The sequence below is a fragment of the Xenopus laevis genome, chromosome 9_10S (genome assembly GCF_017654675.1).
Source record: "Xenopus laevis strain J_2021 chromosome 9_10S, Xenopus_laevis_v10.1, whole genome shotgun sequence".
NCBI lineage: Eukaryota > Metazoa > Chordata > Amphibia > Anura > Pipidae > Xenopus > Xenopus laevis.
The window spans coordinates 4255885-4271454 of record NC_054388.1 but is presented as its reverse complement, the minus strand read 5'-3'; the positions used below and the strand labels follow the sequence as shown (position 1 = coordinate 4271454).

At 41.5% G+C, this 15570-nt stretch overlaps 1 protein-coding gene across 1 annotated transcript in view; it reads right to left on the bottom strand.

The window, feature by feature from the left end:
• Positions 1–3039: 3039 nt before the first annotated feature.
• The window catches only part of ngfr.S (nerve growth factor receptor S homeolog), a 28802-nt gene continuing 16271 nt past the window's right edge, over positions 3040–15570 (bottom strand). Inside the window, exons 3-6 of the mRNA XM_018238047.2 lie at positions 10991–11350; positions 7729–7945; positions 6369–6517; positions 3040–6207 (exon numbers count right to left, since the gene is read on the bottom strand). Of these exons, the coding sequence (XP_018093536.1) occupies positions 5909–6207; positions 6369–6517; positions 7729–7945; positions 10991–11350 (1025 nt within the window). The 3' untranslated portion in view covers positions 3040–5908. The remainder of the gene's footprint in view (positions 6208–6368; positions 6518–7728; positions 7946–10990; positions 11351–15570) is intronic.

Below are 15570 nucleotides of genomic sequence, written 5' to 3'. Positions count from 1 at the left end.
CTGGCAACTGCAACTTGTTTTTTTGCAGGAAGGGATGAAATTAGAACCATGGGAATTGCTACTTGGCAAACATCAACCAGCATTTTCTTAGACAATGACTTCTCACATGTTGATGGCTGCCAAGAATGTATTATCAGAGGCCTGGAAATAATAAGGGGTCTTGCCCAGCCAAGAAGCATTGATTCACTAGATCTAACACATTTCCTTTCAAGAGAAACTCATTGGGCTTATTTACAAAGGCGGTGCTCTAGGGCATATGTATAATGGCAATGGTTTGGCTTGTGCTCAGTACATATTGCCATAAATACATACGCAGTGCTTTGGGTCATAATATTCCTGTTAAAATGAACACCAGTCAATTTAACAACTCCAATAATCCAAGATGCTGCTCTGTTTGATGATGTATTGCTAACCCTCAGAAGCAGCTCAGCTGCTACTCAGTTCACAAACAAGTCCAAAATACTGCTGGTCTACATTTTTGAATAACATAACTCCGTTATCTACTGATGCTTCAGTTGTTTGCACCAAGCCAGCCTAGAGCACATACATGGAATACCACTCATGTAGACAACAATCATTAGATTGGCCAAGAAAACTTTCTTTGTAGCCATATTGGCTGGATACATGCAAAGTCATTCCATGGTCAGCCTAGGGTGGAAACGAATTTTTGTTTTTCTCTACTAGAGAGTCAATGGGTTTATCCTCCAGGAAAACATTGCTTGTTTGTCTTGCTTCCCTTACTTTCACTGTGATGATGTAGTGGATGCCAATTGCAAGCGCTGTGATTGACCAGAACGTTCTACTACCTACTTTAGATTTACTTCTAGAACTTTGATGATACAATAATATTACAGCAGGCCTATGTGGGGTTGGAACCCAGTTTAGAACTAAACATTAGATAATTCCTTACACCTAGAAGCCCAGGGAAAGAAGATGTATTTTTTCTGGCAGTGGAGTTTGTGTTATGGAGCTCATCATCTTTATCAAGTTTGACGAGAAGCTGCGAGGGTGTCATAGGGTAGGAGCACCTTAGTTAGAGAAAGTGATTTCAAAGAAGGGCAGAAGCTTGCTTGCCATAGAGATCAAAATAAAATTGTTTGGTTATTTAGGGGATGATCTAGAGCAGGGGTCCCCAACCTTTTCCCACCCGTGAGCAACATTCAGATGTAAAAAGAGTTGGGGAGCAACACAAACACGAAAAATGTTCCTGGTTAGTGCCAAGTAAGGGTTGTGATTGACTATTGGTAGCCCCTATGTGGACTGGCAGCCTACAGGAGTATCTGTTTGGTAGGACACCTGGTTTTTATACAACCAAAACTTGCCTCCAAGCCTGGAATTCAAAAATAAGCTCCTGCTTTGAGGCCACTGGGAGGCTGGGAGCAACATCCAAGGGGTTGGGGAGCAACATGTTACTCATGAGCTACTGGTTGGCGATCACTGATCTAGAGGAATCTCTACTTATGAACAGGGTACCCTGTTGATTAACTAAAAGAAACCTCAAGGATCTCTCTCATCCGTACATTTGATTCAATGACCAATACGACTCAAGAAGTGTCACAATCGATACCTTCACTAGCAAAGTATCTGCTGTCCAAAGCTTACATTTAAAGATACCGTTATGCAACAAATTGCTCTTCAAAATTTCCAAAAACATTTCATTTAATTTTTTATTCACTTTTATATAATTCCTTTCCCACTAGTGGAGTCTTCATCTATGAAGAGAGATTTTTTAGAACTACTACAGATTTTTATTTGATTGCTAAATCTTGAAGTTTGAGAAATTCAAATTTGCAGCAAAATCATAAACCACATCAGACAAAACAGCCCTAAGTGCCAAATGATCTGCTCTTTGTGACATCACTTACCCAAGTGACCTCATCCTTGTTGGTGCCAAACCATATCTGAAAAGGCAGATGCTTGTGCGTTGTTAAAGTCCCATTATATTTCTTGACTGTTCTTTTCACATAAGAAAGTGCCAAAGTATCGAAAATTAGAAAAACACACAGCCACTCTGAGAATAATTAGAATGTTTCTGTAATTTTCAGTCAAATTATTTTACACAGGATAGGGCAAGGGACGAGAGGAGAGGATCTAGGTCTATCACAGAAAAAACACATCCAATATTTACAGGTTTTTTCTTAACAAAATGAACGTAGGAAACTGCTGAACATTAACAAAAATATTAACCAAAAAAAATCGACATTTTTATATATTTATATAAAAAGTGCTCTAAAAAATTATCTTGTTTTAAAATAGCAAAAAACATTGCAATTAGGATCTGTTACAGAAATCAATGGATATAATAAAATAAAGGCACATTTTCTTAAAGGTAACGGTAACTAGGCCTGCTGCCACATGACCTCTGACCTGCGGGTGGGGGAAGATTGTGACCTCTGTTTAAGTGCTTAGCTGTTGCTGGTGACTCGGAGTCACCATCAGAATGGCTACAAGGTCGGATCACTGTTTTATCTTCACCCGTGTAAAGATACAGTATATTAACCATGACTGACAAAGTGTGCATTGAATATTTGATCAAATAACCTTCAGCAGCCTCTACTAATATTACATACCTGCCAATAATTATAATTACAAATTCATTTTAGCCCCTCCCTGAATCTGCCCACAGCATGCCCAGTCTAAATAACCACATCCAGTTGTACTAAATGCAGCAATAGGAGGAGAGGGGTATATGGAGCAATAGGAGGAGTTATAGGGAGGGGTATATGGAACAATAGGAGGAGTTATAGGGAGGGTTATATGGAGCAATAGGAGGAGTTATAGGGAGGGGTATATGGAGCAATAGGAGGAGTTATAGGGAGGGGTATACGGAGCAATAGGAGGAGTTATAGGGAGGGGTATATGGAGCAATAGGAGGAGTTATAGGGAGGGGTATATGGAGCAATAGGAGGAGTTATAGGGAGGGGTATATGGAGCAACAGGAGGAGTTATAGGGAGGGGTATATGGAGCAATAGGAGGAGTTATAGGGAGGGGTATATGGAGCAATAGGAGGAGTTATAGGGAGGGGTATAAGGAGCAGTAGGAGGAGTTATAGGGAAGGATATATAGAGAAATAGGAGGAGTTATAGAGAGGGTTATGTGGAGCAGTAGGAGGAGCCTAAGAACACAGTGCTATTTCAAGAGAGGTGTTTGGGAGAGCACTTGACAGGAGTGCACAGTGATAGGAATAATTGTTAACATAGGATTGCTCACTAGTGTCTGGTCACTTCTCTTTATGTCTGAATTCCATTCACTAAAATCCCTGAGCTTCTCACAGGCTGGAGGAACTAAATAACGGCCATCAAATGAATCCTTTCTAGCAGACTCTTGCCTAATATTCAAGGCAATTGCATTGCAAAGATATGTCAGCTAAGGGTCTTAGGTCATTGCAGTTAAGGGGGAAACAATGACTCTAATATGAATAATAATTGCATTTTAGTGGATGTTCTGTTTCACAAATAATCTTTTTTTTTTTAGCTGTTTATATATTCAACTCCTTAGCTGAGCATTTTCCCTGTATGCAACCAACACACTTTCACAGATTTCACCTTCTCTGATTGGCTGATTCCAGCATGGGTCATGCATTGCTGACAAACAGCATGGTTGGGTGGTTTGATGGAGGAACCAAAGTTAGATTGAGGCAGGAGACCACCAAACCATTCATTTCTAAAAAAAACATAAGAAAAAATGAATAAAGCCTATTTGTGAAAAAGAATTATTATGCATCCACTGCAGTTTGGGTGGATGTTTAAATCCAGCCATTAGGCAGAAAATGATTTACTAGCAGTGAGATGGTATCATTATAAGATGTCTAGCTTGTGCATGAGACTCCTGAAGTCCACATAGAAGAGGTATATGTGACAGTATCTGTTATCAGTTTCTTAGGGTACCTCAATTTACTAAAGTAGTGTTAAACTGTTCATCAGTAAAGTGAATGCCCCTAGTTCTCAGCACCCTGGCTGGTTTACCCAGCATTCTTAGGAGTAGCAGGACCTAAATGCGGGCAGTGCATTTCCTAATCTGCAACACTAGCCCATGTGGAACACAAGCTCACTGGATGGAAGACCTTGCCAATCTGACCTGCACCTTATTCCAATGGTACAATACACATCAGTACTTGCGCACACTAGAAATACCATCTACTGCCTTTGAACATCTGGGCAGAGCTTGGTAAAGGCAATGCATGTCGCCTGCTCTTTGTTCGCGTTCCGGAATACATATGCGCAGGTTCTATTTACATTCATTCATCTCTGTGTTGATATAAGGGAACCAAAAACATTCATTAAAAAAAAAAACATACATAGAAGACATATATTTACAATTAAGTCAAATCAGTTCAGATAATTCTCTGAATTATTTGGGATCATTTTGTTTTTTGGATGTTATCTCATTTTACCTGTTTTTTCTATCCAGGGTTAATTATAACACTGTATGTACGTTCTGTATTAAAGGTCTATTGGATTTGTTGTAAGTTTAAAGTAGACAATATTGATTGTATCATTTGAGTTAGCTGTTCCTATTGTCCCACTTGAACAGAAGCTAACCCGTTGGATCGTTTGATTGTTCGGCCTAGGGATCAGATAACCAGGTAAGAACATTTCCTTAACCTGGTCATTTCCTTGACAGGTGGTTTTCAATTCTGCAGTTTGGTTTGGTCTGAGTTTGGTTGAGGTCAATGTAGACCTCCACTGGTTGTCCAAAGGTACTTTAATTTTAAAAAGTCTGAATAGGGCTAAACGAAGTTGCTTCATGCATGAGTAGCTTTAGTTATACAATGAACAGATTGTCCACTAAGTCAAATGAAAACACAAATGAGGACTTGCAAGCTCTATTATGGAACTGTTATGTTGTCCTACTAGAAGATACTTTCAGCCTGCACTGAATACAGAGAATTCAGAGCAACAGCACCATGAGCTAGCTTAAAACATAAGGAACATTCTAATTGAATATGATTATTACAGTGCTCTGTGTATACATCTTTATCCCTTGATTCCTGGGACCTCGGTAAGTTATGCTAAACCTAGCTAGAAGGCATCCTAAATTCAGACTCAATAACAGAAATAACACTGGTCGAGGCAAGCTGGTCTCTGCATTATACTTCCTCATATTTAAAGATCTAAATTTGTCCCTTTTTGAACATTATAAAACATAAGACACATCTTTTGTGTGTGCACAGTATACATCTAACAAACAATTTTGATGGATTAGAGGCACATTCATTGTGTGTGTGTAGGGGACATCATGTGAGCAGAAGAGGACCATATTCATGGTGTCTCTTCACCATCATATTATTGTACAGTATGACACACATTTGCCACTTATGTCAGGGTGAGACATTGAGAGAACATGAGTTTGGAAGTGGTACAACATTGGAATGGGAGAAACTCAATCTAAAGGAGTGACACAATCACGGAGTTGTATGTTATAAAGTCTTTCTAAGAGCAAGAGTGGCCGAACCTTTATAAAGTGACATTTTGTGTCACAAAACCTTGTGACACAAAAAAAAAAAAGTGCCATCAGGCAGTCGCCACTTGGATTTTTAGGGGTCACAAGAAGAGGCCTATGAAAATAAGATAAAAACGTTTTGAAGGAAAACGTAGAAGGGTGCACCTTTGGATTTTAAAAGGAAGTCTGAAATTCTAAAGTTCATGATTCCTTATCTCAGAGCCTTATGGTCCATCACAGTGAAAAGACCTAGAGATCCTGGACATGAGAGGTCCATAGAGAAAAAGATTACACACCACAATACTGAAAATAATGCATCAGTGCAGAAGGATTGTCTGTTAATACTGGGTAAAAAGGGATGCCTGGGTCTTCAGGGGGTCAAGGGGCAAACTTTCCTTCACATCTCTAGGAGGATGTTCCTGCGAAGTCAACATGAACATCTTCCTTCTGTCCCACTAATCTGGTTCACACAGGTGAGGTAGCAGTGGAATCACTGTTCAAGCTCTGGGCAATGTCCTCCCGTTGAATTTTACGGAGGGCTGTATATAGGGCATCCGTGGTGGCGCTGTCCTTGGAGGACCAATCAGAAAGCATAGCTCGTACAGGGAACTCTTCTCTTGTGAATGAGTCTATGATTTCCTCTTGGTAGCCAAGTTCCCCGGCCAGTGACTTCCAGGTCTGTTCTAGAGACCCACTTAAAAGCTTCTCTACCTCGTCTTGCTTATGAGAAGAAAGTTTGTTGTGAAGATGCATGTCATTTTTACCTGGAGCAAAACGTGAAAATGAAGAGGATCAACATTAAAAAATTCTAAATCACAACAAGTAGGGTTTAATAAAAGCAAACTAATATAAGAATTATGGTTTAAAGTCTAAATCACATCAAGTAGAATCTAAATCACATCAAGAATTGATGGTGGGCTCATACCTTGGGGGTGTCCCGTTGGCTGCTCTGCGGTGCTGTCACTATTCACAGAGATCCCACTGTCACTGTGCAACTTCTCCCCCTCCGGCGATGGGGTCTGATTTACTGGATGGCTGTTACCTCCCTGCTTGTTCTGCTTGCAGCTGTTCCACCTGCAGAGACAAGGAAAGCATTTGGGGACTTTAATAGGCTCCCAAGCCTCACTTCGCAGATGTCTAATTCATTGCTTGTCCCAAGGAACTCTAATCAGATGTCTGCAAGTTGTTACTATCACCCAGCAATGTCAGTGCTTTTTATGCTGCATTTGAATTAGTATCGGGCGCCGAGAAACAAAGGTGACATTTGCATATCATCACCCACAAATCCTTGGGCCAGATTAACTCCCCATATTCTTTGTTTATAGCGTGGAAAGAGTATAACATTTTGCATAATGAAAATACATTTAATTCCAAGCCATTTTCTATCTATTGATTACAAATGTTGTAATATAAATACAACCCCAGGATTGATTCCAGCCCGGGCAGTTTCCCGGGAGTTTCTGCCAGGATTCCCCTGGGTATTTTGCTTTCCTCACACTCCAAAAACATATAGGCAGGTTCATTGGTTCTGGATAAAATTGACCATGGGGGGGGGAATGTGATAGGAACCTTAGACTGTAAGCTCCCGCGGGACAGGGACTGATGTGAACGATGTATAATCTCTGTAAAGAGCTCTACAATAAGTTGGTGCTACATACATAAATAAATTGAAAGCTGTATCCGTTTCTCCTGTTTTGGAGTAGTGGACTGTTCTCCTCCAGGTCTGCTAATTAGCTTCCCTCTATTACATTGTTTCGAGATTCAGAATAGTGATGTGCGGTTCGGGTAAAACCCGACCCTAACCAGGCCTCCGTTCACCCGCGCCTGCCCGAGCCCGACTTCTGGGTTCCTTTTATACACCCGCGCCAACCTGCCCCGCTGATGACGTCACAAAAGGGGTGGGGTGAGCAGGCACGCGGTTATAAAAGCGGAACCCGGAAGTCAGAGTCCCGCAGCAAATGGGGGTGCAACGTTGGCCCGAACCCGACCGACCCACGGGTCCCAAGAGTATTGGGCAGGCCCGCACATCACTAATTCAGAACTACACAAATATTTTCCTATGTATATTGCTTAGCATTACATTTAGGGTGGAGATGCAGATCAGGTTCCGTCTATTTATTTTTTCCCAACTCTTCCTTTCCTATAAGTTTATATACATTTCCAGGGATGTTTAGATGCTCCCCTGATCCACCCAACAAAAAAAAAACCCCACCCACTAACACCTGAAAATGTGCCTGATCATAATAATAATGAGAACAGGAGACTATCATGAATGGGGGTCTTACCTTTTAAAAACAATGAATGCCACCAGACCAGCGATGACAGCTGCCAGGATGGAGCAGTACACGGGTATAAGATTCTCTGCCATCCCAGTTGGAGGCAAAACATTGGAGTCTCCTGAAGTGGTGGCGCCGCTGCTCGGATCAAAAGGCGGAACAGACGTCACCGTGTAGGGAATGTCCCAGCCTGAAGGGGTCACTGAATCAAAACGGGGGTTGGGGTCTATAAAAAACATAAGAGCATATTTAGAGGAAGAGACAGACATCAGTGTAATATATATGATATATATCAGCTGTCAGCTTCTATTGATCGAATACAGAAAATAATGACCGTTGGAGTGACTGTACCGGGGATACTAGAGGGAGGGAATGTTAGGGATAAAAGAAAGTGTGACAATGTAAGGGAATAGAGAGGGTAAAGGAATGTGAGAGATGATCACTGAGAGACACAATGAGACAGACAACAGGAACTGGAGTGACAGTTGAGGGCAATAACTCACAGTATTAAGGGTCATCGCCCAAGTTATTCATAATTTTGGCTTGAAAACACTGACTGTGGCCCTGCTGAGTAACAATTGCCTGGCTCATACTTCTTGTATCATGATTGTTACTGAGGTGTGTGAGGTGTGACACTGAGGTGTTTTCTTATTATTTATTAAACACTTGGGAGACAAAACCATAACAGGAAGTTAGAGCTTGAGAGATATAAACAAGAGTGAGGGGATATGGGAGGCAACAGGAAGTAGTGGGGGATTGTGGGATAAAAGAGAGGTAATATGGGAGATAACAGGAAGTAGTGGGGGATTGTGGGGGATTGTGATATATAAGAGAGGGAGTGAGGGAATATGAGAGATAACAGGAAGTAGTGGGGGATTGTGGGATAAAAGAGATGGGAATATGGAGATAACAGGAAGTAGTGGGGGATTGTGGGATAAAAGAGAGGGAATATGGGAGGCAACCGGAAGTAGTGGGGGATTGTGGGATAAAAGAGAGGGAATATGGGAGATAACAGTAAGTAGTGGGGGATTGTGATATATAAGAGAGGGAGTGAGGGAATATGGGAGATAACAGGAAGTAGTGGGGGATTGTGGGATAAAAAGGAGAGAGTGAGGGAATATGAGGGTAACAGGAAGTGGGGGATTGTGATATATAAGAGTGAGTGAATATGAGGGTAACTGGAAGTAGTGGGGGATTGTGGGATAAAAAAGAGAGAGAGGGAATATGAGGGTAACAGGAAGTGAGATAGATCAGAGAGAGAGAGAGAGAGAGAGAGAGAGAGAGAGAGAGAGAGAGAGAAGAGGAGAGCATAGAGAGTGGTCGAATGAGGGATATAACTGGGGAGGAATTTACATTGTTATCAGGCATAGCCGCCTAGTGGTTAGGTGCCTTTAGGCCTCCTTTACGCTGCCAGTCCACATAGAGACTACCAATAGTCAATCACAGCCCATAATTGGCACCCTTGGGACCATGTTGCCTGCTTGAGTTGCTCTCCAACTTTTTTGAAACATTTGAATGTGGCTCACAGGTTACAAGGATTGACAATCCCTGATCTAGAGTATTGAGTTCTGGATACCAGATATCTAAAATAACATTCACAGAATAGGCCCTATGTCTGTTTAACATGACACATAGTCTCGTACACTTAAGAACATAATTAATAAATTAAGACAGACTCAAAGAAGTTTATATAGCCCGGAGGTAAGAAGAGGGTAGTGTGATATAAATCATATATATATAAATATATATATGTGCATCAAAGGGTTCAGGGAGAGAACAAAGGATTTATGCCCTGGAGCTCTCAGGTGGGAAGCTCAGAAGTAATGAAAGGCAGTGCTATTACTGGGAGGCTGGTGGATCATTAGAACTTCATTCCAGCAGAAAAGATAAATATAAATAATATAGATATAGATGTGAATGTGTGGGGCAGAATTAGGAGAAAGTGTGTGAGATGGAATAATTACATTTACCACATCACTACGGTCAAAATGTTTGGGATGGAATGATTAAAAAAACGATGAGCTTTTGAGCCTGGGGTATGATTAAGCACAGGTAGTGCCATGTTCCTCTCCAAATAAATCTTCCTAATCCTCCATATGAGTTTTCCATTTTTACTCCTTTTAACCTCTTCGTTATATTTTTTTGGAAGAAGGGGCTAAGGAATGACATGTTAATAATACTATGACATTGCCGCCAGTAATCCATTGTTTTTTTTTCTCACATTCAAAACATTAGTATTTATTTTTTATTTTAAAAGCAGATTCCAAAATGCTTTTTTGTTCATATTTTTTGGCTCTCTGAAAAGGGAAATGGACCAAGAGCTACAAATACCTTGCCAAGATTTTGGGGGAATTAAGACAGTTTCTACAACTTGTAAGTACTTTTGGCTTTTAACATGAGCTAGAACTTCTGTGAATTTATTAATAATAATAAAAAAAACATGTATTATTAATCTTATATTCTTGTTAACCTTTATGTGCAGGGAAGTAACTGCAGGAATTAAGACTGTACCTTTTGCGAATTTGCCCTTTTTGCTGCTGGTGAATAAATCTGCGAATTTGCAGCGAAAATTCACTGGTGAAAAATTGGCGGTGTCTAAAAATGTTTGCATGAAACCGTTTTTTCGCCGCCATCGACCTATTTTGACGCCAGCGACAATTAACGAAAGCCGATTTTGATGCCATTATGATGCCGGCAAATTGTCGCCAGTGGCCAAATTGGCGTTTCGCAAATTTTTCGCCAGTGTCATGAATGTCGCTGGAAATCTGCTAAATTTAGTGGCGAAGTGAAACGGGACAAATTCGCCCATCACTAGGTGCTAGCACACAATGCCACAGAATGTTGGGATACCAGGAAAACCGGTGGGCCCGGCCCCAGGTGTCTGTGGCTATTCCTGCTAGTCCAACTGTTGCCTTGTGTGCTGATACCATGGCCATTCCCCATATGAGAAATAAATAGAAGTGATAATAAAGTGAATAAAGAAGGAGAAATAGTTTGGAGAAAGTGCAGAGGTTTCTTGCACAGAATGGTGCTCCCTAGCTTGTTTATCGAAATGACATGGGGATAATCATGGAGAGCGACCACCCTGTTGGGCTCTGCCACCTTTCCACATGCCAGCCCCAGGCCCTGGGTACCCCAGTCTGACTCTGGTAAGTACTGTATTTACAGGCAGCTCCATTCTTGGAATTACCAACATTCTCTTGCGAGGAAAAGGTCAACTATAATTATTTGCTATAGGCCGGCAAGGCTCGTTCCTACCCTACAAACTCACCATAGCACACTGTGTCAGATGTAAGGGTACACTCCTTCTCCTCTATCTCTCCATCCTCACAGATAGTGCAGGGCAGACATGGATCCCTATCGTTATCCTCATCTGAATACGTCCCTTCTGGACACTTTTCACAGATGGTGTCCTCAATGCTCGAACAGGGCATCATCATTCCAAAACCCTCAGGGCAGCTCTTGCAAAGTTTGCACTGTGCGCTGTTTTCATCCATGAAGTATCCATAGGCACAGGCGCAGACAGCATCGTCAGACTCAACACACGGTGCTACCATACGTTTATGCCCAAAACACTCTGTGCAAGGCTTGCAGGCCTCGGTATGGCTGAAAGTGTCTGAGTAAGTGACACCTAGAGAAGGAGGAAAGAAAAAAGGGTCACCCATGTACCTAGACAATCTTCTAAGTATGCAACAGGACTAAAGAGATGCCTTAATGCACGACTTGGTGAATCTAAAAGTGGTCTAACGACATTCACATATTTAGTGGGTTGCAGATGATGGTTTGTGGGTTTGTGTAGGGTCATTAGGCTCCATTACAAAAGGCCAGAGACAACACAGCATTTTCATTGTCATACAGTCATAATCATTGCTCTTGTCATTTTTTACAATGACACCTGCTCATTAGCAAGGAGATCCTAAAAAATTGCCATTGTCTCTGCTCTTCTGAAATGAAACTCCTTTTTTGTTGCCGAGATCATCCTCATGTCCTAACAGAGTCATTTAATGACTGTGACAGATTTAATGGGCTAAGTGACCCGAGGAAACAGCATGTTCCCAGAGTTTAATGGTTATACCCATAAGGGACATAAAATACGCCTTAACAATTCTGTGTTAGCACTGTAAATAGGAGCTTCATTTAAAGGGATGAATTCACTTTTAGGAGATGGACCTATGTCATTATTTACAGGTTCGCATCCTTCATTAACATTAACTTGGGAAGTCATGGTTCTCTAGAGCAGTGCTGTCGAACTGTTTCATAGAGTGGCCCAACTATTGACTATGCTACTTGTTTGATATCAAATGATAATAAAATGATGTTATCACAAGAAGTCAAATGAACTCTTAAATCTAGAGGATCATGAAATCTTTTGGATGGCCATATCTGTCCCTCTGACCTCTGTCTGCTCAACCCGGTTGTTGAAAGATGTGGATCTGTAGAGCAAAATCGGTGGAGAGGCAGAAGATATACTAGATAAGAGATACTAGAAGGTGGGCTAGTTGTTTTGAGAAAATATAAGAGGAGGGCAGTTCTGTGCAGTAGAGAGAAACTTGGGATGTGACTGTTTTGTACAGTGAACCCTGGGGAAGACCAGTCCCTTAGGGGGAGACCTAGGACAGTGCAATTCTGTAGGCAAAACATGGGGAGCAGTAGATGAAGAGATAAGAAGGGGAAGCTCTGCAGAGGAAAACCAGAGAAACCCCAGGGAAGGTCAACTCTGTAAAAGGTAAATATTCAGTGGGTTACTTCTTCTAAGAAAAATCTGATGCACAGGCCTGTAGAGAAAGGCAATTCTTCTGAGGGTAACCATGAGAATCCCAACCCTGTAGAGTCTGAAATCTGAATTTGGTGGTTTTATAAATGATGTTTCAGGTTAGATTAAAAAGTGGATTGATTAAAGAGTTTCATGTATAAGAAGTAAAGAGTTGCTGCAGGCCTAGGCCAACCTTAAACCTCAGAGAAGAAGGGGAGAATTCACAAAGACTCATCTTTCTGAATGTGGAATGGAGATACTTTCTGCAGCCAAGCACAAAAACACCCGTTAATCAAGATAAACAGATGCGGAAGCTGCAGTGATTAGCAATCTGAGCAGCCCTGATTACCCATTGATCAGCAGCACCTGCTCATAACATGCTCCTCTATGGATGCTCAATGGATTGCCTTCCTCCTTCCTTTTCAGGATCGCTTTACTTGATATCTGTGCCTGTGTTCTGCCTGCCCTTGTCTCTCTTCTGCCTGGACCATTTAGATTGGGGCCAGACTGGAAACATTCTGTCCTTATTTCAATGCCATGAGGAGCATTAACACTTCCTCACCCTAAGGACAAACTTTGAGGTTGCCATGTTTATTGCTGGCCTAGAAGAAGAACTGGGCACCCCGGAACATGCAATTGACTGCACCATGGAACTTCATAGTGCAGCCTACCAAGACTTGCCTTGGAGACAACCTCAGGTGTTATTTTCACCTTCCTGTAGATCAGCCAGAAGTTAGGTCAGGAGTAACCATTATCAGGAGTCACCAACTCTAAGATGGAAGTTTTGGAACATCTACAGCCATAAGCAGGGCATGTGTTTAGTTGTGGAATGGTGTGTGGCAAAACAGATTTTGCAGGGCCCCATTAATCTAGGAACTACCCTTCTCAGAAACCCCATAAAGCCTTGGGTGCATGCTAGGAGCTGAAGGACAACAGTTTAGGCTACACTAATTTTAAAGTGTTGCTGTTTCCAACTTACTTAGTTATAACGGCTACAGACTACTACTCCTCCAACCTGCAATGATCTCCTAGGGGTCAAGGGTAAGTGCTCCTATTTATGCCCATCAAAAGACATTCTAGGAGGATTAAGCACACAAAGCATTACATACATTTTATGGCCTTTAATATAAAAATTTATACTTTTAGCCAGGATTTTTTCTGACCACAGCGATTACTCTGAGGCCCAAAGCCCAGGGGAAATTGGCATCTGTGCTGTACCCCGACCATCCCTGGAAATGAGTTCTAATCAAACATGAAATGCACATAATTAGCTCCAGTGGCAGGGAAAACCTAAATAGAGAAATCAGTAACAAAACTTGCTCTTACAAGTCTGGAGGAATGGTAATTGGGGATTATGGCTGATGTATAAATAATGCAAGTTTAGGTGTATGGTACAGAGCATTGGGCTGGCAACGGTGCGTTCAACAGGAATCTCTGAAGAGATCCCGCAGCAGGGAAACCTAAACCTATGAACAATATCACCAAGGAACATGTTTCCTTCTCAGAAATCAGTGTTAAAAACTGTTCCTTACATGAGGAAAACAACATGGCAGCTCCCATAGGGGAGGGCACCACTATGGTCCTCTCATCTAACAGTACCTGGTGCATAGGTGTAATTCCCTTCCCCTTTGAATTGATCTCTATCATCTGTGGCCTCCCAATTAAAGCTAAACTTTGCTTAGTAAGCCATGACACCATCCTGTGCCATCTCTCATTGCTTTCCATTACTGCTGCTCTAGTCAAAGCCTGATAGCACTTATAGATAGAGAGCAAGGATTATCAGACCCGTCCTACCCTTTTGGTGGCATGGCCAAATGGGAATGGTACATTTTGGGACAGGTTTCCCATTCTTGCATCAGATAAGATTCAATGATGACTGATTGTTTTTTTCCCTTTTAAGTATATGGATTTCAATTTCATGTACTCAGTAGTGAGGTGCTTACCAGGTCTGAACATGAAAAGGTATTTGAGCTCATTTAACAGGATAATTAGCTTTTGCAACTGGAAAGTGCCTTTGATTACAATGGGCTTGTTCTCTCCACAGAGTAGGCAGTGATAACGCTACCTACTCCTAACATAAATATATACCTTACCTTTAAGTAGGTTTAAGTGTTATTTATTGAGACTATAAGAGAGTTCCCGTATTCTGTACTATGTTATATTTATACTACATAGTGTATGGAACAGCAAAAGGTTGATAGACGTGGTGAAACCAGTGCTAATGCATAAATGGAGAGCATGGTGTTTACTCAGCAATTTTGTCTGATGGGAATTGTGAGGCCTAATAATGTGGAACAACAATCAAAGTAGTAGCCAAATTTGAGCACATGGCATATGGTGGGTCACCAGAATGAGTTAACTCATTTTTGTACCTTGGACTTGAACCTGGGATTATAGCACTATGACCAAATTAGTCTTTGACTAATGTGCAGTTCTAATAAAGTATAATAGGTCATCGGATGGGCCAGATGACTGTCTCCCTTTACTCCTTGAATAAGGAACAAACTTCAGTTCTTCTGGCCTAACACCAGTGAGATAGGGTCTCAAACTGTGCTTCCCAATGCCAGTACTGTGCATCGCTACGTATCTGAGAATGTATCTGTCTGGGACGTATCATCCCATTTGCAACTTGAAAGATAGGACACTGCTTGGAAAGACAAGTCATGGTCTTGAACTAGAACTTTGTATTAGACAAACAAGGTGACCTATGACCTCTTTAGATGGGACTCAATAGGTGTGATCTTGGGGACCTTAGGTGCCTTGGGGTGTCATAGTATGAAGGTGCAGGAAAAACAGTAGGGTAATGGGGCACCATATTATATCAGGGCTGTTCAGCTGGAGGCCTTCAATAAACCCAAATAACTGTATAATAGAGAGCGTTGAATTAAAAAATCATTGTAGTAGAAAGTTGCCATTTTCTTATAACATAATTGTGCAGTTTGCTCTGTGAATAACCTGTTAAACCCATGCCCAGCTATGAGGATAAAGTCAGAACGGGCTCAGAGGCAATCAGGCCTCCACTGAATTTCAACTGAGCCTGGGATCACATGCACATCCCCTCAGGTCAACCGCATTGAGATATAAGAGATAAGGCTCAG